The sequence below is a fragment of the Salvelinus namaycush genome, chromosome 34 (genome assembly GCF_016432855.1).
Source record: "Salvelinus namaycush isolate Seneca chromosome 34, SaNama_1.0, whole genome shotgun sequence".
NCBI classification, from domain to species: Eukaryota; Metazoa; Chordata; class Actinopteri; order Salmoniformes; family Salmonidae; genus Salvelinus; species Salvelinus namaycush.
The window spans coordinates 24,416,516-24,440,486 of NC_052340.1; the positions used below are offsets into that span (position 1 = coordinate 24,416,516).

Here is a 23,971-nt window from a genome sequence, read left to right on the forward strand (position 1 = left end):
GGTTGGTGAAAATAGAGTGCTAAATGTAATTACTCATTTTACAATCTGTGGATATTCTACATCATCAAATATACATTTAGTGCCAGTGGAAGTGTTTCCAGCTGTGGTGTTAGTTAGCTGGTTTAATGTGAAACGTACAGGGTTTCCTGTGGCATTGGCTGTCCTCTCTCTTGTAGCCTACACAGAATGTTGCTCTCCGATACAAAGACATTTCAGACAAGAGGTAATAATTTGACAGAGAGAAGTGTGAATGTTGTTGTCTCTGGCTGGAGCAAACACCAGCCTTTGTCCTCCCAGTTGATTGGTTTTGCTTGCAGTGTGCTGTCTGTTTGTGCTGAAGCTAACATTAGCCAGCCCACCAGGCATCTCTCAGGGATAACTAACTGCCATGAAGAAGATTACACCCACATACAAAAATCACACCTCACAGCTAAAATCCCACCATGCTCAGTCCACATCAACAACCAAAGCTAATCCAGGAACGTTTTCTCACTGTTGGCTAGAGGTGCTGATACAAGGAGCCAACTGTAGTAGAGTACATCTAAGGGTGGTTAGCCTGTCTCTCTCTCTCTCTGCACTGTACTGACCTTGGCTTCTGGTTGCGTGAAAGCAGCACGGAGCCTCTGTTGTTGTCAGAGCAGAGGGAAGAAAGAAATAAAAGAGAACTTTGAATACCTTTCATCAGGCCAGGAGTCAGAGAGAAAGAATAGCACTCCCTCATTATGCAGTATCGTGTGGAGATGAGAGCGGTTGGTTGGTGCGTGGTCGTGGAATGGCACGGAGGGAGAACACCTCCACAATGGCACCAGGTATGCAGAGAGCACATGGAGGGAAGGTGGATTAATTATATATGCAAGTACAATACAGTAGCTCCCTGCTTGCCTGCTGCCTCTGTGCCCAGCCAGGCTCAAACTAAAGGCTCACACACACATCGCACTGAATGTACATCTGCCATTCGTCTGCCGATCTTTCAGCGCACTGTGTTTTAGGGACCACCCACTGTAGAACGTCAAACTGACGACATTTTTCATGCAATTCTACATGTAAAATCAGTACACACTTGGTTCACAAATTACATTGAGGTGCTAAGTACTCTCAGCCAGCAAACTCTATTGGTCTGTCTGAGCCCTAAGTTTAGGGCTCAGACAGACCAATAGAGTTTGCTGGCTGAGATCCACAGTACTGAACAACTCAGGTCCCAGAGGTTTTGCAGGCTGGAGCTCTATTGACGTTTTTGAAGAGGCTAGTATAGTCCAATAATCTCCTGTATAGGCCTTATATTACTAAGAAGGGTTGAAGGCTCATTGATATCACAACTTGAAGAAGGAGTTTGAAATATTTACAAGCTGCATTTTAACTTTTGTTCAGTCAGTTATTGATGTGTAAAACAAGCTAATTCAGGACAACCATTGTTGGTTGTGCTTAGGTACTGTACAGGTCATTCTATACTCTACTACACTGTTCATATGTGTTAGTGGCTACCAGAATTTTTTTATACACTCCTTCACAATCCAAACTAGGATTTTAATTGCCGCCTGTCTCTCATCGTGTAGTGAGCAAGGCTCAACCTCTTCAAGAGTCTACTGGGATATGTGCCAATAGTGCTCACGGAAATGTTTTTTATCGTTGTATAATCTAGCCATAATTGGTACTAGCATATCAGACCTACTGTATAGCATATGCTTTTGTTTGATATTTTAACAGGGTTTCTTCTGTAAAATACTGTACATTCATTCTATATGCTATTTCAGATAAAGTCCTATCCTTCAAATATAGTCCTGAATCAAAGGTTCAAACCAGAACTTTGATCAAAACTAAAGAGAGTAGAAAACAACTGCATGATTTATTCAAATGACATATTTCACATGTAAGATTTGTGTTTAAATATGCATAGTTCATCTCATGACAGCTGGGCATTTTTTGCATGGATTGATTCAACCCAGCTGAATGATTTATGATGAATAAAAAGGCATCTTTAATTTACTGAGGAGAGGTAAATAACACCAGTCACTCACTGCAAAATGGAGGACGCTTTCTTTACAGGCCAATCACAACAAGCCATAAAATAATTCCTCTCAAATCACTTCTTGATTTTACAGATCTTTGATCTTTGAGAGGATTAGGGTTGAGTGACGGATCAAAGGAGTTACTATGTGTCCTTAAGTGGTGTTTTGATGTAGCACAAAGGAGAAGAGGGGAGATGGTGACACGCTTCGTCACCCTTCCACACACATTCATTATTAACGCTCCACAGTGCGCTGAGTCCCTACCATACACGTGGGTCGGTGTGGTGTGGCTGGGCCAGCTGTCTAGTGGGCTGGGCTTTGTGTACTGGAAGAGATACGATTATTATATCTATTGGATGGCTTGCAAACCCCTCTAACCTCAAATAACAGGAGTCAGGACACATACTGTACATGTAGCTGAATAGGGAGAGAGGACAGAAAGAGGACAGACAGAGGACAGAGAGAGGACAGAAAGAGGACAGACAGAGGACAGAGAGAGGACAGAGAGAGGACAGAAAGAAGTGGGAAGGATGTTAAAATGGGATGAGGTACTGAGCGGTGGATGAAGGAGAGGAAGGTCCAGAAAGAGGGCAGAGTATGTTTTATATTATCCAGGGTGTGAGGACTGGGCTGTTGGTGAATGTAGCCGACGTACACTATGACAGCCATGATGGAGCCATGTTGTCAGCCAGCCGGGTGTCCATGCATCCACCCTACTGCGCTATTGGCTGAGGAGGAGCTCCCTGACTCCCTGTCCTTGCATGGTGAGGTCAGCAGCCCAGTGACCTGACCTCAATTATACCAGATTAGAGATCAGATCCCCGGCACACTGACCTCGGAGCAGCCACCAATTAGACTCCAAACATGCCGTCAGAAAAGAACACCCTGTCCAGGAGGACAAGGAGAGAGTGTGGAGGAGCAGGCGGAGCAAAGATCCTTGTCCCTACAATGTCCATACCTATTTCCCATACATTTTTCCCATTGAGGTTTTCGACAATGCTTTTGGGCATTGTAGCATTCTGTAATGCTATTTCCATGTCTTTGACTACAGATCTGTATTTGTGTCTTAGCAAGTGAGGGTGATTAGATTAAGTGTGTTTCTGGAGAACGAAGGGAGAGCTAGCTCCTTCAGATCAGCAGGGCTGGGAAGGGAACGTGTGGAGCTGGGCTGAGCTGGGCTGGGCTGGACAGGGCTGGGAAGGGCAGGGTGGGGCACGGCAGGGCTGGGAAGACCAGGGCAGGGCTGGGCTGCACATGGAAGACTACGCAGCCCTCCTGGCTCTTTTGATGCTCTGCCTTTATCACAAACACCAGGCTGCCTGTTTCAATGATTTCACCTCAGGTTCAGAAGCTTAATCTATACATGCAAATATGCTGAGTATATAAAACATTAAGGACGCCTGCTCTTTCCATGACATAGACTGACCAGGTGAATCCAGGTGAAAGCTATGACCCCTTATTGATGTCAAATCCACTTCAATCAGTGTAGATTAATCGGAGGAGACCAGTTAAATAAGGATTTTTAAACCTTGAGACAATTGAGACATGGATTGTGTGTGTGCCATTCAAGACAAAATATTTAAATGCCTTTGAAGGGGGTATGGTAGTAGGTGCCAGGAGCACCGGTTTGTGTCAAGAACTGCAACGCTGCGTTTTTTTACGCAGCATTAACAGTTTCCTGTGTGTATCAAGAATGGTCCACCACTCAAAGGACATCCAGCCAACTTGACGCAACTGTGGGAAGCATTGGTGTCAACATGGGCCAGCATCCCTGTGGAACGCTTTTGACACCTTGTAGAGTCCATGCCCCAACTAGATGAGGCTGTTCTGAGGGCAAAAGGGGGTGGGGTCCAACTCAATATTAGGAAGGTGGTCCTAATGTTTGGTATACTCTGTGTATACTCGGTGTATAACAGTACTGTATGTCTGGAGGATCCGATACAGGCTAACATTGATAGGGACAGAATATCGCTGAGTGCTGTGAAAGCCAGATGGTGGAGAAGGAGTCAGAGGCAAGGAGAGAGAAAGACTAATAGAAAGGAGAGCGAGATAGGAGAGAGAAAGACAATAGATTTTCTTTCATTTTGATTTTCTGCTGCAGTCTGCTGAGCCCCTGTCTTCTCTCTAGCATCCCCTCTCCCTGCTCTTCAGTCTGTCATAACACAATAACAGAGGTCTGACAGCTTAAAAGACACTGGAGGAGCATGGAGGTGCTTGGGGAGAAAATTGCTGCAGAACACAGGCTGCTCAGCGGCTAGAGAGAAATACCATTTTGTCTCGCACAAGATGGATTCCCCTGTGAGATTGCAGGGTAGGGTACCAAAGACAGAATCAAAATGGAGAACCTTTAAAAAAGCTAGTTTTTTTACATAATTGCTATTGGCCTATGTTGGTGATATCAAATACTCTGATACAAATCACAACATTTTATATTTTCACTTTGATTGCACAATGTATTGTGACAATATTGAATATTGAAGAAGTAAATCCTACATATCATTTATGAATATCAATATGAAAGAGATATAATTTTGATGTATCTGATCTCCTCAACCTTTAAAGAAATGCCTTGCAATGATAAGGGCATGCACACACACACACACACACACACCACCCTCCCTCTACAGATCACACTGCTGGTGGCCCGTCACACAACTGCATTTAAATCAGGAGCTAGAAACCCCTTCAGGATATCAAATCCATGGACTCTGGTGTCTATCCTAACTAGGTCAACTCTTACAATAGCTGCAGACTCTTTCTCCCTCTCCTCCCTCTCCTTATTTTTACTACCTTTCAAAAGTGGATTTTTTATTTGTATTTATTTGTATGAACAATAGATATTGAATGAATTATTAAATATGCCAATATTAAATGCAGGTAAAATATTTCTTTATCCGGTCCTTTTGTATTTTTTTACCAATTGATAACTTTGCCAAAAAAAACACTGATATCCTATGCTTGACTTGTCATTGATTTTCTGTAGATTTCAGGCCAGAATGGTGCATGACGTTTTACAGTCCATTTTGATCAGGCTTTATCTAAAGACACCTTCCTCGTTGTCAGAGACAAGGCACAGCGCTGCTACTGTAGCTGGTTTTAACTGAAGCTGCCCCTGGCTGGTGTTCCTTGGGGCCTAAATGCTCACTAAGCTGTCTCTGTCTTAGCATGCTCGCCACAGCACAGTGAAGACAATCTCCTGTAAATTGCTTTTTCGATCAGTTTTGACATCAATCTGCTCTCCTGGGGATAACGCATGCATATGATTGCGAGAGGAAGGTATCATTCCTTATGGATGTTGACAACCCCACTCAGTCGGGTTTGATCCCCAGAATTAACATAATATTACTGCACAGACTGAACTGCTAGTGACACCCAAAGAGGATTTGGTTGCTGTAGCAGAGGTTTAGACCAGATAGATTGCTGGAGCTAGGGAGGGCAGAGGCCAAATGTAAAGGTTATCTCAGGTAAAAGGTCTTGGTATGATATGTTTCAGGATATGTATGTATAATAGAACTTATCTAGATAATTCAGTACTGTTTGTGAATGCCATGGATTATGCGGGACCGGGTGTCTTTTCCAGCTGGATGGCGTACTACAGTAGCTTCCTATGAGCTGATTGGCTCCTGTATTTTTAATGTGAATAATCCCTCCTTTCTTTCTCTCTCTTTTTCTCTTCCAGGACCTAGATTTCTCATCACAACCACAGGAGCCTTGTATATTCTGGACGTTCAGAATGAGGATGGATTGTATAACTACCGCTGCACCACACGGCATCGCTACACGGGCGAGACCAGGCAAAGCAACAGCGCCCGGCTTTTTGTGTCAGGTCAGTCTGTGCTGCCCTAAATACCTAAATAACGGTACCCCAGAAACATCTAGATATCTGTACAGTACACCATGCTGCAGTAATACATCAGAAACTTCTGCATCTTCAAACACTGCAAAGTCCACAACACAGTGAATGCTATCATAACACTATCTCTTCTAATAGTGAACTCTATTCTTATCATAACAACTTATCTCTCTTATCTCTCATAAGATCCCACCAACTCAGAGCCGGGGATTCTGGATGGCTTTGACCGTCGGGAGGTCATGGCGTCCCATCGGGTGGAGCTGCCCTGTAAGGCGTCGGGCCATCCCATGCCCAAGTACCGCTGGCTGAAGGACAACAGCCCCCTGGAGCCCGATACACGTTTCCGCCAGAGTGTCACGGGCCTGCTGATAGAGAGCGCCCAGCCCACCGACTCTGGCACCTACGTGTGTGAAGTGTGGAACAGCTATGGCAACGCTGAGGTGGTGGGCCGGCTTCTGGTCAAGCGTGAGTCCAAACACCACATCACACTCACACATCAGGAGCTATCCCAGCCTGGGTGCCATGAAGTTTCTGCATTAGCTGCTCTAGCCCTGTCACTTTGTTTATCTATTTCTTAATAATGTTTTTGATGTGTGTTCTGTGTTTTCTCTTGTGTCCAGAGCCCCTGAAGGCGGTGGTCAGCCCACGAAAGGTGAAGGGCAGTGTGGGTAGTAAGGTGTCCTTGCATTGCAGTGTCAGTGGCTCTGATGAGTATGAACTGTCGTGGTACCGTAACGGAGAGATCATCTACCCCGGCAACAACGTGCGGATCACAGGCATCAGCAGGGAGAACCTGATCATGGAGGGCATGGCAAAGAGCGACGGCGGGGCCTACCAATGTTTCACCAGGAAGAACAAAATGTCCGCTCAGGATTTTGTTCAGGTCATTTTGGAGGGTGAGATACAGTACAGGTTTCTTATAAAGATCAATGCTACTATGGCAGTTATTTGATATATTGGTGTTCTTATAATAAGACAGTGGTTAGAATATATCACCATGTGTTTTTTTTTCATGTGTACTGTACTGCTTGGAAGTTGACTATAGCATGAGTGGTTACGGTTTTATGTTGTGTATATGTTTTGTGTCCATGTACTGTACCAGTCAAACGTTTGGTCACACCTACTCATTCCAGGTTTTGTCTTTAGTTTTACTATTTTCTACATTGTAGAATAATAGTGAAGACATCAAAACTATGAAATAACACATATGGAATCATGTAGTAACCAAGAAAAGTGTTAAACAAATCAAAATATATGTTATATTTGAGATTCTTCAAAGTAGCCACCCTTTGCCTTGATGACAGCTTTGCACACTCTTGGCATTCTCTCAACTAGCTTCACGAGGAAGTCACCTGGAATGCATTTCAAATAACAGGTGTGCCTTATTAATTTGTGGAATTTCCTTCTTAATGCGTTTGAGCCAATCAGTTGTGTTGTGACAAGGTAGGGGTGGTATACAGAAGACAGCCCTATTTGGTAAAAGACCAAGTCCATATTATAGCAAGAACAGTTCAAATAAGCAAAGAGAAATTACACTCCATTACTTTAAGACATGAAGGTCAGTCAATCTGGAAAATTTGATTAAACTGGCTCTCATGAGGACCGCCACAGGAAGGAAGAACCAGAGTTACCTCTGCTGCAGAGGATACGTTCATTTGAGTTACCAGCCTCAGAAATTGCAGCCCAAATAAAAGCTTCACAGAGTTCAAGTAACAGAAACTTCTCAACATAAACTATTCAGAGGAGACTGCGTGAATCAGGCCTTCATGGTAGAATTGCTGCAAAGAGACCACTATTAAAGGACACCAATAAGAAGAAGAGACTTGCTTGGGTCAAGAAACACAAGCAATAGACATTAGACCGGTGGAAATCTGTCCTTTGGTCTGATAAGTCCAAATTTTAGATTTTTGGTTCTAACCGCCGTGTCTCTGTGAGACGCAGAGTAGGTGAACGGATGATCTCCACATGTGTGGTTCCCACCGTGAAGCATGGAAGGTGTGATGGGGTGGGGGTGCTTTGCTGGTGACACTGTCTGTGATTTATTTAGAATTCAAGGCACACTTAACCAGCATGGCTACCACAGCATTCTGCAGCGATACGCCATCCCGATCTGGTTTGCGCTTAGTGGGACTATCATTTGTTTTTCAACAGGACAATGACCCAGCACATCTCCAGGCTGTGTAAGGGCTATTTGACCAAGAAGGAGAGTGGTGGAGTGCTGCGTCAGATGACCTGGCCTCCACAATCACCCGACCTCAACCCAATTGAGATGGTTTGGGATGAGTTGGACCGCAGACTGAAGGAAAAGCAGCCAACAAGTGCTCAGCATATGTGGGAACTCCTTCAAGACTGTTGGAAAGCATTCCAGGTGAAGCTGGTTGAGAGAATGCCAAGAGTGTGCAAAGCTGTCATCAAGGCAAAGGGTGGCTACTTTGAAGAATCTAAAATATAAAATAAATGTTGATTTGTTTAACACTTTTTTGGTTACTACATGATTCCATATGTGTTATTTCATAGTTTTGATGTCTTCACTATTATTCTACAATATAGAAAATAGTAGAAATAAAGAAAAACCCTTGAATGAGTAGGTGTGTCCAAGCTTTTGACTGGTACTGTATGTGTAGTTGCAGCAGCAGTGACTTAGCAGAAAGGGATTTTGGCCCTGGATCGATACAGGGCCAGTGTTGTGCTCCGGCAGAACAGCAACTGTTATTAGGGTTACTACCCCAGTCAGCTTTAAACTGCCTAACTGAGCCTGGTTGCTTGGGCAACTGTCTCGCCTGGCCACGGAACTGTATAAGGAGGATATTGATAATCTATAATGATGTAGAACATGCTAGGGTTATCAGAGAGCAACAGCAGGCCACTCTAAGATAGAGCTGTTTTCTATCATTAAGAATTGTTCTTGGTTTTGTGTTGCACATTATTTTCACACTTGTAAGGAATTATTTGAATTGTTTTATGTGCGCGATACCTTAGCTGATTAATGTATAGAATATGTTTACAATGTTCATACAGTACATGATGCAGAGATTTGTCAGGTTTTTCTGTCCAAGCCTCCCGTTGTAGTCCTATTAACCATTACCCATGGTCTTCCTCTCTCTCTCCCCTTTCAGACGGCACTCCGAAGATTCTGTCCTCCTTCAGTGAGAAGGTGGTCAACCCCAACGAGCCAGTCTTCTTGGTGTGTAACGTCAAAGGCACTCCCCCTCCCTCCTGCACCTGGAACCTGGACGACGACCCGGTCATCAAGGACAGTCACCACCACCCTGGCCACTACGAGACCCACGAGGGCCACGTGGTCAGCCAGCTGAACATCACCCACACCAAGGAGGTGGACGGAGGGGTGTACCGCTGCACCTGCAGGAACTCGGCCGGGGCGGTCTACCACCAGGCTCGAATAAACGTAAGAGGTGCTTGTCAGATCAGCTCCTCCAAAACAACAAAAACATACACCTAACTGATTTTTGTTTGGTTTCCAAGTTAAATGCCTGTTTCTTTTAGGTTTTTGTTCTATTCTCCCTCCTTTGCTAAGTGCCTACATATTCCTAACCTTTTTACTTGAGCTCATTTTCTTTCTTTCTTTATTTCTTCCTTTTATTCCTCAGTTTCAGTTGCAGCTTCGGACTCCATTGTTTAGTTTCTCCTAATTTCCTCCATGTTGTTTTTTATCCCTGTGTGAATTTCTCTTGTCACATTGTCCCTCTTTGTATGATTGTGATACTCCAGTTCTATAGCTTTTTATTTTCTAACACTGCTATTTCTAGTCGCCCATATGTTGTTGGCCTGTTTGCATGTCAGTCCCTCATACTGTCAAAGACAATGCCAGGTCACAACCAATCATGTTTTGTCAGTGTGTGTTTGTGTATGTGTGATCCATCCATAACATGTCTGTTCTATTGATTGTGTCTCATTTGTTGGACAGGGAGGTTCTTCTTGCTATAATAGCTCTCTTCCTGTCTTTAATAGTAATCTGATCCTCTACACAGATCACTGTTGCAGAGATGATTCCCTTCAGCTGATTTACACTGCTGTTCCATGTGTAGATGTTTGAACACATTTGACCAATGTATTATTATTTTATTTGTAGGCCTTACTGACAGGCAGGTTTTCAGCCCAGTGTGGTGTATACTGGTCAACTTTGTACTGCATGTTTCTATGCTGGTGGTGGTTTTATCTTAAGACTGTAAAAGGGATTATAGTTCTCTCTCTTTTGTTTCCTTGGTTAGTTTCTTACTTACTTTTTTGTTGTTGAATGTATAGTTTATTTATTCAACGAGACAGTTAGTTTCAAGTGGCTCTTGGATTTGTAATGCAGATAACTCATACAGTGAATATTGTCCACTAAAATGTTCTGTCTTTCAGCTGTCAGCCAACCCTACCTTGTCCTTGTCTAATTTGGTCCTGATTTCACAGCCCTCTCTTCAGAGTCTACCATGAGGTCCTGTGGTAAAAACAAACACATTTGGGTGTGCTGTCAATACATACGGCTTGATGTTGTTGACTGTCATTTCACAATCCTCTCACCCATAAATGTGTTTATAGAGAGCTCTCTCTCCCTCTCTGTATTTTTAGGGGCTGCCAGCATCCGTCCAATGAAAAACATCACAGCCATCGCAGGGCGGGATGCGTACGTCCACTGTCGCGTCATTGGCTACCCATACTATTCCATCAAGTGGTATAAGAACTCCCACCTGCTCCCCTTTAACCACCGGCAGCGGGCCTTCGAGAACAACGGCACTCTGAAGCTGTCCAACGTGCAGGAGCTAGACCAGGGAGAGTACAACTGCAGGGTATTGGTCAAACCTCATCAGGAGACCAATCAGAGCGTCCATCTCAATGTCAAAGGTAGGAAGAGCCTGCCTCCCTGACTCATGCACTGTGACAGTACACAGTATTTTTTCTAATATCCACACTAGCATACAACAATTTGGAAAGTGTAAAGGAAGTCACACTGCTTTCTTAGCAAATACCACTTCCTCTCGATTCAACCCATACCCGGCACGAACTCTGTCTTGCTAGCATACATGACCACCCTCCTGAAGCATCTTACCAGTCGGCACCACATGAAAAGCTAGCTATTCACTGGCGCAAGTGGGGACACTTCAGGCTGAGGAGTAGGTTACACACATCACCATGTGCTTCAAAAGCATTCTAAGAGGTATGAGAGTGTGGACAGTAGAACATGACAACGCTGTAGCCAGAGATAGGAAGTGACCTCGCAGGTCATACTCCCATTGGCCAGGGCCATCATAAGCTACAGAAACACTGCCTGACATTCACCACTGCTATGACTGCGCTTCTTTGGTATGTGAGACTAAACTAGAGTCATTAGTATGACTGCACATACAGTAGCGATTGAGCTTGATTACCAGAGACCCAGAATACGTAATGGGAATGTTAACGAGTGATTCTCCATGCCTCATATCCATGTCATGAATGATGCAGCCACTGCTTAAAACATTTCCAGGAGATGAGGCTGGGGCGGGGCGGGGGAAAGGGGGACCACATGATATAAAGCAACACTTCCCCGCTACAAGTATCTTAGTTAATTTGCTCTGCTCAAGCTTCAAAATCTGAAAGCGGCTGGGGAGATCCCAGGAGTCCATTATCCCTACTTTGTTGTGAATTAAATCAGTGCTCAAGTGCTGCTTATTTCAGTGTTATTTTAACTCATTGATTCTCAAATGCAGCTGACTTGCGAGATGGCTGGAGAGTCCCCTGAGAAGGTGCCACAGTGGACTTACTGAGCAGGATCTCACATCTAGGTCGTTATCTAGTCTAGCATGGGGCCTGATTCTCCATTCATTTGTATAACATGTTGTTTTTTCCCTTCTTGAGGGTCGTTAGGTTTTCTAGACAGACTGATGTGGCATGAGTCACCAAAATACAGAATCACCCCTTCAAGTGTTTATGGAATAGTACACCTGTTCTTGGTACTGTTTGCTCCGACTCAGAGTACAGAATGTTCGGCTAGACTGGAGGAATGACTAAGGTGGAATTACGTGATGATTCACTCTCAGTCCTTCTGAGTTCAGAGTCTATTCAACTATTTCCAATGACCAAAGGGATTGATAGAATATTGAATTATGACACACAGGAGATTGTACCGGTATAGTGTATTGTCTCTCAGCCTAATGTGGTTATGGTCACCTCTCCCCCTCTTCCCCTCCAGTTCCACCGTACATCCAGCCCTTTGCATTCCAGCGGTTCTCCATTGGTCAACGTGTCTTCATCCCCTGCGTGGTAATGTCAGGTGACCAGCCCCTGGACATCACCTGGCAGAAGGACGGGCGGCCAATCCCTGCCAGTCTGGGGGTCACCATCGACAACATAGAGTTCACCAGCTCACTGCGGATCTCCAACCTGTCCCCAGACCATAACGGAAACTACACCTGCATTGCACGCAACGAGGCTGCAGCCGTTGAGCACCAGAGTCAGCTCATTGTCAGGGGTGAGAGGAGGCTAGCACGTTGTTCCTCTGTCTCTGTCTCTAGATGTATCTCTCTTAGGTTCCCTCCTCTCGCTCCCTGACTCGTACTGTGTCTTTCTTTCTCTCTCTGTTTCTGTTTCTTTCTCTGCTCCTCTCTCCGTTGCTTCTCATCTGTCTTTATACTGTGATTTCTCTCCACTGCAGTCTTTTTCTTAATCTATCTCTTCTACTATCTTTCTGTCTCAGAAGTACTAGTAAGTCAGTCTGTGTGTGGTTCCCTCTGCTCCTCCAGTTCCTCCCCAGTTTGTGGTGCAGCCCACAGACCAGGATGGGATCTATGGCAAAACTGTGACCCTCAACTGCTCTGCTGAGGGTTATCCACGCCCCACCCTGGTATGGAAGCACTCCAAAGGTAAACATATATGGAAATCAAGCATCCGAAGACTGTTGGTAGCATGAATTAAATGGTTATACAAACGTATTAATGGACATTGTTTGGGGATGTAACGGCAGCTCTTTTGGAGGGAGTAACGGTAGTAGTAGTTGAAGGCATATGGGTTCCATCTGTTTCATCCACAGCCCGTGTATGATGTGGTTCAACAACTGCAGGTGTACACACACACTGTCATAGGTCGCAGGTGTACAGCCACTGTGGGTTGTGAGGTGGGGGAGCTACCAGTGAGGTGTGAGAGCAGGTGAACAAAGTGGCACAGCACTTGACCTGGCTAGCTGAAGAGGGGACCCAGGTGTTTGCTGCTTCGTCCATAACCAGGGATGAAAGCTTCCCACAATGGAGAGACAACAACCAATCCAACCAATTGGGTGGCGTGGGGGGCCGTGTGAGGGGCATCAAAGGCGTGGAGACAGGGCCAGACAGACAGCAGCCAGGCTTTGATGGGATTTGTTTGTGACTTTGGCTCCCTGGGACCGAGAGGAGATTGGGTTTGATGTGAGAGAGACGCTCCTCAATGTCTTAGACCTCCTGTCTGATTAAAAATGTCTGGCAGAACCTTGGTCTGTCGCCACGGCGATGGCAGAGTGAAGACTCAGCTGGGGCCTTTATCTGAGATGTACCTCTAATTTGTAAGTGCGTGTGTTGCTGCATGTTGTGGTTCTGGATAATGCTTTTTATTCTCCCAGTCAGGTGCTAGCAGAGCAGAGCCACAGAGAGATAGAACAGTGAAGAAGGAAAGGTCAGCTGGTATTAGCATAACTGCTAGCTCCCTCTGGATATGCAAAATCCATCATTCAAGAGCACGTCCTCCTCTCTTGCTCTCTCTCTCTCTCTCTCTCTCTTCTCGTTTCGTCTACAAGGCAGCAGAGTGGGAATAGTACTGCCACTTGACCCCTCGCTAACCATAGGCACTTGACTGGATTTTTAATTAAGGACCAAAACCCACAGTTCACTAAATGTCCTTATCTTTACACGCTAACTTTATCGCATGCTAATATCTGGCCCAGTTCAGACATATGTTTAATACTCTATGAGCGAGCCTGGATGTGTTGCTGTAACGTAGGTAGACCACTTACAGCTCTGAGTGGATTTCCATTCCCAGGCAGCTCGTTGACCTGAACATTTTCAGTATTAAACATTTCCTACAGTACTGAAGTCATTTTGACCTTTTTGAATGAAACTGTCCAACATTACCTCCAACAGAAACATGGATGATTATAGAAAATAACTTGTTCCCTAATATGTGAAAAGTATAATGCTGTATGCTAGTATGCTGAAGAATACCTCACCACCAGGGAGATGTGCCCAACAAATGAAGAATATTTGACCTACAAAAAGCATGTACATACTAATACTCATCTTTGTGTTTCACCAAGACAAAACCAATGCTTTGGAGATTAGGTTGTATTTACCCCAAAAAATATGTACAATACAATGTTCAGTCTTTGATGTGTAGATTTGTAAATGTACATGCTTACATGTTCAATGTTGTTCACATGAAGGATACCAAACATGGCTTACAGACAGAAAATCAAGGAAAAACAAAGGAAAAGAAAAGTACTTTTTTGTGTAAAGGAAACCGCTTTGCATTTTATTGGCTGATTCCTTGTTTCAAGGCCACGTTGCAGTCTTGTTGTTTTCTTCCTCAGCAATCTGCTCTGGTGTTGAACATGAGCACTATCTCTTTAACGATTACCTCATTTTAGTGGCTACATTCTCCACAGCAGCTGCTGAGGTTTAGGGGCAGCGTTAAGATACATGTTTACTGTCCTTAAATCCCTAAAGCTTTGTCACTAAAGCGTTACACACACTGTACAAGTCAAATAAGGATGCGCATCTGTCAATAGTCTTGACCCAAAACATGAGCATTAAAAACAAAAACAGTAGTAGCTTTGGATTTAAATTAGGAAGGGGAAATTGTAGCACACCACCCCCATGTGCTGTTAACCTTACATTGCTTATGCCAAATACAATGTTTCAGATTAAGGGTTAGAGTATGTTGTAGACTTACACGTCCTTTACAAATATGTACACACTTTTGAAAGGTGCTAAATGCATTTAAAATATGGATCTCAGGTCATATCATCCATGACTCGTGGCCCCGTCCCTCCTGTCTCTTCCCTAGGTAACGGGGTTCCCCAGTTCCAGCCCATCGCCCTGAACTCTGGCTCCCGTATCCAGCTGCTGGTCAACGGCTCTCTGCTCATCAAACACGTGCTGGAGGAGGACAGCGGCTACTACCTGTGTAAGGTCAGCAACGATGTGGGAGCTGACGTCAGCAAATCCATGTACCTCACCATCAAAAGTAAGACTCCAAAAACACTGTAATGTTTCTTTCTGACTTCCTTATTAGAATAACTCTGTTTGGTATTGTTGGGTGAAGCATCAAATGACAAGTGTGTATCGCATCTGTGAGTTTGGGTCAGAGCAAATGAGGGGAATATAAGGGTAAAATCTTGATCCCACAGTATAGTCACTGTTCCTTTGGCCCTGGGTGTGTGTGTGTGCGTGAGCAGCTAAGGACTTATGTCCCGTCCATTACACGCTGAACTCTTCATTCAAGCGGAGTCTGCCAATTGCAAAAGAGAGGGACAGAGCACTACACCGCTCTCTTGTTCTCTGGCCTGCTTTCTCTATCTCACTCTTTCCCCCTCTCTGTTTCCCTCTCTCTCTTTCTCTGATAATGATTCTGTTGCCCTACTTGTCTTACATCACCTACATCACATTTAACATGACATATAGCACCTTCATAAGGTCACCAGTATGCCATCTCTCAATCTGTATTTCCCTGAAGTCACAGAAATGTGACCACCCTATATGTTATCTTCTGGTATTAGCCCTGTCCCTGGCTGCATATTGATTTGTATTACAGTGTTCTCCTATAGCCTTGTAGACATCATGTTTAACCGACAAGGGGGAGAGGGCCTGCCTTGCCAGGTCTATTTTAATCAGTACCAGCAGCAGTCTAATGTAACTGTAGCATCACTAATCACTTTCTGGTTACAAAACCAACCTGAGACAGAGCCAAGGCCTGGGCCATGGCATCATTAATGTCAGTGGGACTTGGAGAGGAACTGGGACACAGTTCAGTGACATAAGGTCACTCATTAGATGCTGTGTCATTTCAAAGGTTTAGTCATTGAACAATTGACCTTAGGGTTACTCAGATGGCCTATAGGCTACTGTAGTAACTGTACATTGAATCATCACACAGTTAAAACAGATACAGTCTGAGTAATGAATCATGACATACTGAAACAAGGACAGGGCATGGTTTTGTATTGGAGTCCAGACAGTTTGTCTCTCTCTGCTGTGTTGACTGGTGTGGTTGCAGCATGTGGAGTATGTTAATAAGGATCGGTGTCGCGCTAGCGGGACAACTTCCGATGAAACTGGAGGGCGCGCAATTCAAATAAATAATCATTAATATTATGGATTTTAAACATTTAGGTACATATAAGTGTCTCATATCGGCTGAAAGCTTAAATTATTTTTAATCTAACTGCACTGTCCGATGTACAGTAGCTATTACAGCGAAAACATGCCATGCGATTGTTTGAGGACGGCACCCCACATCAAAATATTTTTCCACCGGCACAGGTTTCATACATTCACATATAAGGATGAAATATTCACTTACTTTTTGAAAATCTTCCTCTGATTTGTCATCCAAAGGGTGCCAGCTATAACATGTAGTGTCGTTTTGTTAGATAAAATCCTTCTTTATATCCCAAAAAGTCTGTTTAGTTGGCGCCATCGATTTGAGTGATCCACTCATTCAACTTGCAGAGAAAGGAATCCGAAAATCTACCCCTAAACTTTGTTTCAACAAGTCAAAATATGTTTCTATTTACTCCTCAGATACCCTAAAATGTAATCAAACTATAATATTTCTTTCCGAAATAAGTATGTTCAATAGGAAACAGATTTTAGCAGGTGCGTAATGTCTTCATGGTGTGCGCAAACACGAGTTTCCAAGACTGTGTCCTTCTACTAAAATTGTTATTTCTTATTTGTTTTTGAAGTTACAGGCCTAACACCTTGCATATAGACTGCTGACACCCTGTGGAAGCCACAGGAATTGCATACAGGGAGCTCATTGTCAATATGACCTTTTTCTTGCATTTCTAAGAGGATGGTCTCTCTCTCAAAAAAAAAAGATTCTCGGTTGGTTTTTCTTTGTTTTTTCTCCTACCATATCTATTGTGTTATATTCTCCTACATTATGTTGACATCTCTACAAACTGCAAAGTGTTTTCTTTCCAATGGTACCAATTATATGCATATCCTGGCTTCAGGGCCTGAGCTACAGGCAGTTTACTTTGGGCATGTCATTCAGGCAGGAAGTGGAGAAAAAAGGGGCCTAGCCCTAAGAAGTTAATGACCCTGGTCACCAGTCTCCTGGCACTGCTATTCTGGCTTCGCTGCGTGGGGGAAGTATTCTCATTTGATGGTGCTCAGATGTGAGTAGAGCTTATTTTCTGTTGCTGTTCTTATCAAGCTGTTGCAGGAGCCCCCCCGCTAAGCCGCTCTCTCTGTCAGAGCCAAAGGCAGCTCCCTCCTGGCATTGACTGCTGCACAAATATGCAAACAGACACACACAAACAAACACACGCAAAGATGGTAACACACGTGCGCTCCTACAGTACACACAAGCCCACATTTACACACACACGTGCACTATTTCTCTATCATGCATCCATTCAGATTCACATAATGTAAATAAATACACACTCTCACACACATCAGTAACCATAAATACACATCCCATCATCAATACACACAGACGTGCACAGACTTTTAGGTTCCATTCCATACCTTTGCGTTTTATATACTTACACTGATTTGTGCAAACAAGCATGAACCATCTATTTAAACAAACAGTCTCTGATCATGGTGTGGCTAAGACACTGAGAAGAGGCAACAGACATTGGCTGTATGCTAGCCAGCATGGCTACGATGCCCTGGCCTACCCCACCCAGTGTACTGTACAGTATGAGCTTGTCATAGTTAATGAGGCTAACATGGAAGTGCTTATGTAGCACTCTGTGTTTCCATCAGTACATTAGCTCACTGGAGGCCGTAGTTGCCATGCAGTGACTGGACCTGTGAGACAGCACATTTACACAGCCAATCAGCAACTGGCTGGGCCCGGGCACCATTCTTTTTTTTTTTTTTTTTTTTACATTACCACCCAGGTCATTGGTCAGCATGCCATAAACAGTAGCTATGCAGTTGGTTAATGCCTAATTATCACTGACAAACAGTTGGCTGTACACCGTAGCCAGACCCAACAACAGCAAGACGCTTCCAGTCACAAGAAAGCCTCTTCCTCTCCTCTCTGCCTTCTTTTCCCAGGAGGTATTTGTCTCCTGACGTGTGAGAGAGTAATTGTGCAGGAGAACAGGGCATTAGAGTGGCTCCACTCAACTTGTCATCCCTGTACTGTATGGCCTGTAAGAAGAACACTGGGCCGGCCTGAGGAGTGTGTAGTGTAAATCTCTGTGTGTGGGTGTATTATAGGCTATATGCATTTCATTGTGTGTGTGTGTGTTTGGGGGGTATAGCCCAGTGAGGCATTGCATGGCATGGTGGCCTACTTTCCCAGCATGCCCGGTGAGGAGAGGAGATGATAAAATGAGGGTTGAAGCATATTATCCTCACACAGCGCCGTCGCCCCAGCCTCAGCCCCAGATCAGCTTCCACCCTGACACTGAGACCAGCACGCCCCAGGACACACGATATCATTGGGAATGTACAGGGGGAGGAGGGGAGAGCAAGAGATTTGCTTTTAATGTATCAGTCTCAAAGCGTTTCATAGCCTACTGTAAGTGTGTGTATGTGTGAGCTGACTACATTGTACTGTACTATAGGTCTATGCAGGATGGAGGAGTTAGGTTGAGAGCTGCTCCTTATCACCAGATTCCACAAGCCTTCAAAAGCTTAATCAGGTAGACGGAGGGAGATTTAGGGCTGTTACAGTAAGGGGTGTTACAGTAATACTAATTGTAAAGGGGACCCTCTGTGAGCGTGTCTCCGTGTAGTGAGGTGTATAGATTCCTGCTCGTTCTCTCCTATAGCCTACTCTCATTTCCTGTTTAGTTTTACTCAAATCTCTCAAGACTACTTAAATTTAATGATGATTGACATCTTGGAAATGAGAACATTCTGATTATCCAGAAAGCCCAGAGTTGCGATGTCTTTGGGGCTTTTGTTAGTTGTATCCATCTTGCTACTGGGGGGTTGGAAGCTCAGTCATTACATGATGGTACAGCTGTACTCTTGTCACTCATCAAAATATCACATTTCATGCCTTATAAACCCTGAACTGTGCACTCGTAGACTCAAGATGCTTTCTGTAAAAGTGTACTTATTCGCTTGAGTGGATAGAAAAAGAACACCATTAGTGTCTCAGTATGCACTGCTGCCTGTCTGCCCTAACTATTCTGCTGCCTGTCTGCCCTAACTATTCTGCTGCCTGTCTGCCCTAACTATTCTGCTGCCTGTCTGCCCTAACTATTCTGCTGCCTGTCTGCCCTAACTATTCTGCTGCCTGTCTGCCCTAACTATTCTGCTGCCTGTCTGCCTAAACTATTCTGCTGCCTGTCTGCCCTAACTATTCTGCTGCCTGTCTGCCCTAACTATTCTGCTGCCTGTCTGCCCTAACTATTCTGCTGCCTGTCTGCCCTAACTATTCTGTGTGCATGTGTGCATGTGTGTATGTGTGCATGTGTACATGCGTGTGTGTGTGTGTCCCAGGCCGATGAAGCTCTTCAGTGAGTTTCTGCTTCATTTAAACCCGTCAATACTTCAATTAGAGACAGACTAAGTAAGGGCCCAGGGGAACAGTTATTTGCATGTGGTGTTCTACCTTATTTTCAGTCCCTCTCTTACAGAGAAAGGGTTCAGATCAGAAAGATAAAACAACTGATGATTTTACTACTGCTGTGCAGCTAACACATTTTACTCAAAGTGTGTACACCCTAGCCAACTAGAAATCCTACAGTAAGATGTTTTAATTTTATTTTATATACCAATGTTTTGGGGATTTCTTGTAAAAAAAATGTAACTCTATAATAGTCTGTTCATCATGCACAATTTCAAGACTGGCATTTATTGCAATTCACACCTTTTAATAATGCTACTGGATGATTGTTTACTCAATCTGTTGTAGTCCATCTCCATCCAAGATGGCAACCTCCTCCTCAGTCTCCCTCTGCCCAGTGACACACAGCCAGACCTGACTGGGACCTGACAGACAGATAGGAATAGAAACCTCCTCCTCAGTCTCCCTCTGCCCAGTGACACACATCCAGACCTGACTGGGACCTGACAGACAGATAGGAATAGAAACCTCCTCCTCAGTCTCCCTCTGCCCAGTGACACACATCCAGACCTGACTGGGACCTGACAGACAGATAGGAATAGAAACCTCCTCCTCAGTCTCCCTCTGCCCAGTGACACACATCCAGACCTGACTGGGACCTGGCAGACAGATAGGAATAGAAACCTCCTCCTCAGTCTCCCTCTGCCCAGTGACACACATCCAGACCTGACTGGGACCTGACAGACAGATAGGAATAGAAACCTCCTCCTCAGTCCCCCTCTGCCCAGTGACACACAGCCAGCCCTGACTGGCACCTGACAGACAGATAGGAATAGAAACCTCCTCTCTTTCTCTCTTGCTCTCTCTCTCTCTCTCTTTCTCTCTCTCTCTCGCTTTCTCTCTTGCTCTCTCTCTCTCTCTCCCTCCCTCTTTCTCTCTCTCCTGCGCATTATTACCAGGCTCTGTAACATCGCTGGATATTAAAAAATATACATCAACCAAGCAATTATGGGCTATCAAAAAGAATACTGGTAGCCTGGGGTCTACTGAGGGCTGTGTGGTGAATGTAGGCAGGAGAGAGGAGACTGGCTGGGAGCAGCCTTTTGTTGTCCCCACAACCTTCTTTAACAAGTCTCAGGTTGTTGTGAGGATGGTTTAAGATGGAGAACACCTTGAGCTGCCTGTTTGTTCTATGTCATCTTTGACACCCGAGGCCTTTACTGTATCAGTATTGGGAGTGTCACAGCAAACTGAGTATGACACTGTGGAAGCACACAGCACAGAGCAGCCAGTCTCTAGCTTTAACAAGCAGCCAGAGCAGACAGACATTTCCCTGAAATTTGATCAGGTGGAACAGTGGAGGAGCTGGGTTCTGTGCCAGAGCCACGTGTGTGATGACAATAGCAGATCGTATGCCTGTGTTGTTTGAAAGGTATGTCAGAATTAGGATTCTTCTTCTATTCTGCGTCCTCCCCTCCTCCAGCTCCCCCTCTTCCCTCCTCTCCTCAAAGGCGGAGCGCTCATCAAGGCATGCCCTCCGTCTCGCGGGGGCAGGAGTAGGAAAACATCAGGCAGGTCTCCTGCTGACGCCTCCTGCCACGGCGCTGCCTGCTACCTCAGATGTACGGAGAAACTACCCCTGTTAAGGAGCAATAACATTTAGAGAAGGCTGAGGAGGATATTTTAATGTGCCTCACTTAAAATTCATAGTTGTCATGCAAAATAAATCAGCGTTCTTTGGCGTAGCTTGAGAGTGAATAAGAGATGAGGCTTAAATGTTGGCAGACCTTAGTGTGACACATTCAATCATGTCAGAGAGGGGCTGTCAGCTAGCGGAGCCACACCCCCTCCTACACACACACACACACACACACACACACACACACACACACACACACACACACACACACACACACACACACACACACACACACACACACACACACACACACACACACACACACACACACACACACACACACACACACACACCCCTCCTCTGCACCGAGAACCTCAAACGTGGTGGTGCAGAGAGAATGAGGGAGATGGAGAGAGTGTGTCACCTGGGATTATGTGTGGTTTGTTTTTGCTGCATGCGTTTCTCTGTTTTTCAGAATTTGTGTGGGTGTGTATGTGTGTTCCGTGTGAGTGTTGCCTTCTTGTGGAGATGTGTGTGTGTTCTGTGTTGGTGTGTGACTGTGTGTGTAGAAGACAGAGGAGAGGTCGAGGTTCTGAGTGTGTGTGTGGAGGGGTAGTGAGACAGCAGTGGGGCCAGAGGAGTAGTCTTGTCTGCTGTGTATGAATAATCAAAGTGGGCTCTCATCATTAAATCATAGCCGTCCTGGTGGGATAGGAGAGAGAGGAGAGAGAGAGGAGAGAGAGAGGAGAGAGATCACAGTTACACTGCTGCAGGGGAACATGCTCTCAGACAGTGTTTCTGAGACTTGTCATGAGTCCTCTCTGCTCGTACTACCCACTTAGTTCCTGGAGAAACAGCTTCTTTAACAGACACAGACAGACACACACAGACAGACAGACACACAGAGGAGAATGGCTAGAGCACCAGCCCCCAGACGTATCCCATTGTCTTAGCCAGTAGGATGTACTGTATATATGATCTTGTTAAACACGTACAGTAGACATACCGTATGTACCTACACATTCATATACAGTACATTCTTTTGTCTGCCTTGAAGTCCATTCCTCTCTGAAACATCAGCAACAGTGCACTGCACATACAGTATGTGCAACATTTGTATCAGATATCAGTACAGCAGGTTGTATCATCAAGGCTTTCAATGTAACTGTGATATACACAAACCTATGTGAGACAGTACATGACTGTGTTGTGTGTCTGTACAGTAGTAGAGGACACCTGCAGCTGTTTATAACTGAACTGGGGTATTTCCCGAAATACACACACACACACACACACACACACACACACACACACACACACACACACACACACACACACACACACACACACACACACACAGCACCGCTGCTAATGAGCGTGGTACGTCGTAGTGCCGCAACGCCAGACGAGCTCTACACACACCGCGGGGAGTTCAGACTAGTCACAGCTTTCCTCTGCTCTGTAGCACCCTGTCTCTGTCTCTGTCTGAGACCCTCTGCCTCAGGAACAACACGTAAACAGTTGCTGTCTGTTTGATTGCTTACCTGAAGGCCTGTTTTTGAACCATTAGTGGTCAATGCATTGTGGGAATCAGGGAGATCTAGATAGGAGTTCATGACTCTCCATAGTTGACTATTCTCAGCCGTGACGTTGGGAATGAGTACTCCTTCAGGCTTTAGGGTGGCAGAGGCCAGTTAAAGGAGGATGTATGAGCCTCTGTTAAGTTACGTAGAAGTTCCATCCTCTGCTTCACTCTCTCCCTTTCTCTCTTTCTCTCCTCTCACCCTCTCTCTCAGTTCCGGCCATGATCACGTCGTACCCCAACACCACCATGGCCACGGTGGGCCAGCAGAAAGAGATGAGCTGCACAGCCCATGGGGAGAAGCCCATCATGGTGCGCTGGGAAAAGGAGGAACGCATCATCAACCCAGAGACCAGCCGCTACACCGTCGTGGTCAAAGAGGTGGCTGACGAGGTCATCTCCACTCTGAAGGTGCGCCTGAGGCCTCCACCTCAAAAGGGGGTGATGTGTATTATTGTGTTTATACTGAGCTGGTATTAGTGTAGTACGTCCTCAATATAGCATGAATGATCATAGTAGCGTTTGTGCTTGCAGTGATTGACATTGGACATTTTGTGTAGCCTATAAAATACCCAGAGGTTATGATCAGTTGAATACCAAACTGTTTTGGTGTATTATGGAGATGTTTCCTGGTTGAAAACTATGTTGACCTCTCCTCAGATTTTGCCCACTGTTCGGGAGGATTCTGGATTCTTCTCCTGCCATGCCATCAACTCCTATGGTGAAGACAGAGGGATCATTCAGTTAACAGTGCAAGGTAAACTCCTGGCTCCAGCTTCTTAAGCTGTTTCTCCGTAGTGGTACCTTTTTGTTGCTTCTGTAAGTTTTTCCTGACCACATCAGCTAATATCTCTGGGCCTTAGTTAACTTGAGCCTGCAGTTTGTTTTCTCCTGGTCAGGTCAACTAAGTGAACAGATAAACCTCTCTATCTAATCTGTGTGTGTGTGGTGTTAAACCCTTTTAGAACCTCCGGACCCTCCCGAGGTGGAGATCCGAGAGGTCAGAGACCGGACAATTGCCCTCCGCTGGACCATGGGCTTTGACGGAAACAGCCCCATCACAGGATATGACATTGAGTGCAAGAACAAGTCAGGTAGGGCTGGCACAAAGGCCTATGGAATAATGTGAGAAATCCACATGAAATTGCATATGACATAGTTATAACTAAATCGTTTTT

General features: G+C 44.9%; 1 protein-coding gene across 1 annotated transcript in view; it reads left to right on the forward strand.

Annotated features, from left to right (window-relative positions):
- The window catches only part of LOC120028450 (Down syndrome cell adhesion molecule homolog), a 121,959-nt gene that overhangs the window by 68,651 nt on the left and 29,337 nt on the right, over positions 1–23,971 (forward strand). Inside the window, exons 3-13 of the mRNA XM_038973663.1 lie at positions 5,686–5,832; positions 6,046–6,324; positions 6,480–6,755; positions 8,976–9,272; positions 10,435–10,707; positions 12,035–12,313; positions 12,585–12,704; positions 14,872–15,051; positions 23,008–23,204; positions 23,454–23,550; positions 23,759–23,887. Of these exons, the coding sequence (XP_038829591.1) occupies positions 5,686–5,832; positions 6,046–6,324; positions 6,480–6,755; positions 8,976–9,272; positions 10,435–10,707; positions 12,035–12,313; positions 12,585–12,704; positions 14,872–15,051; positions 23,008–23,204; positions 23,454–23,550; positions 23,759–23,887 (2,274 nt within the window). The remainder of the gene's footprint in view (positions 1–5,685; positions 5,833–6,045; positions 6,325–6,479; positions 6,756–8,975; positions 9,273–10,434; positions 10,708–12,034; positions 12,314–12,584; positions 12,705–14,871; positions 15,052–23,007; positions 23,205–23,453; positions 23,551–23,758; positions 23,888–23,971) is intronic.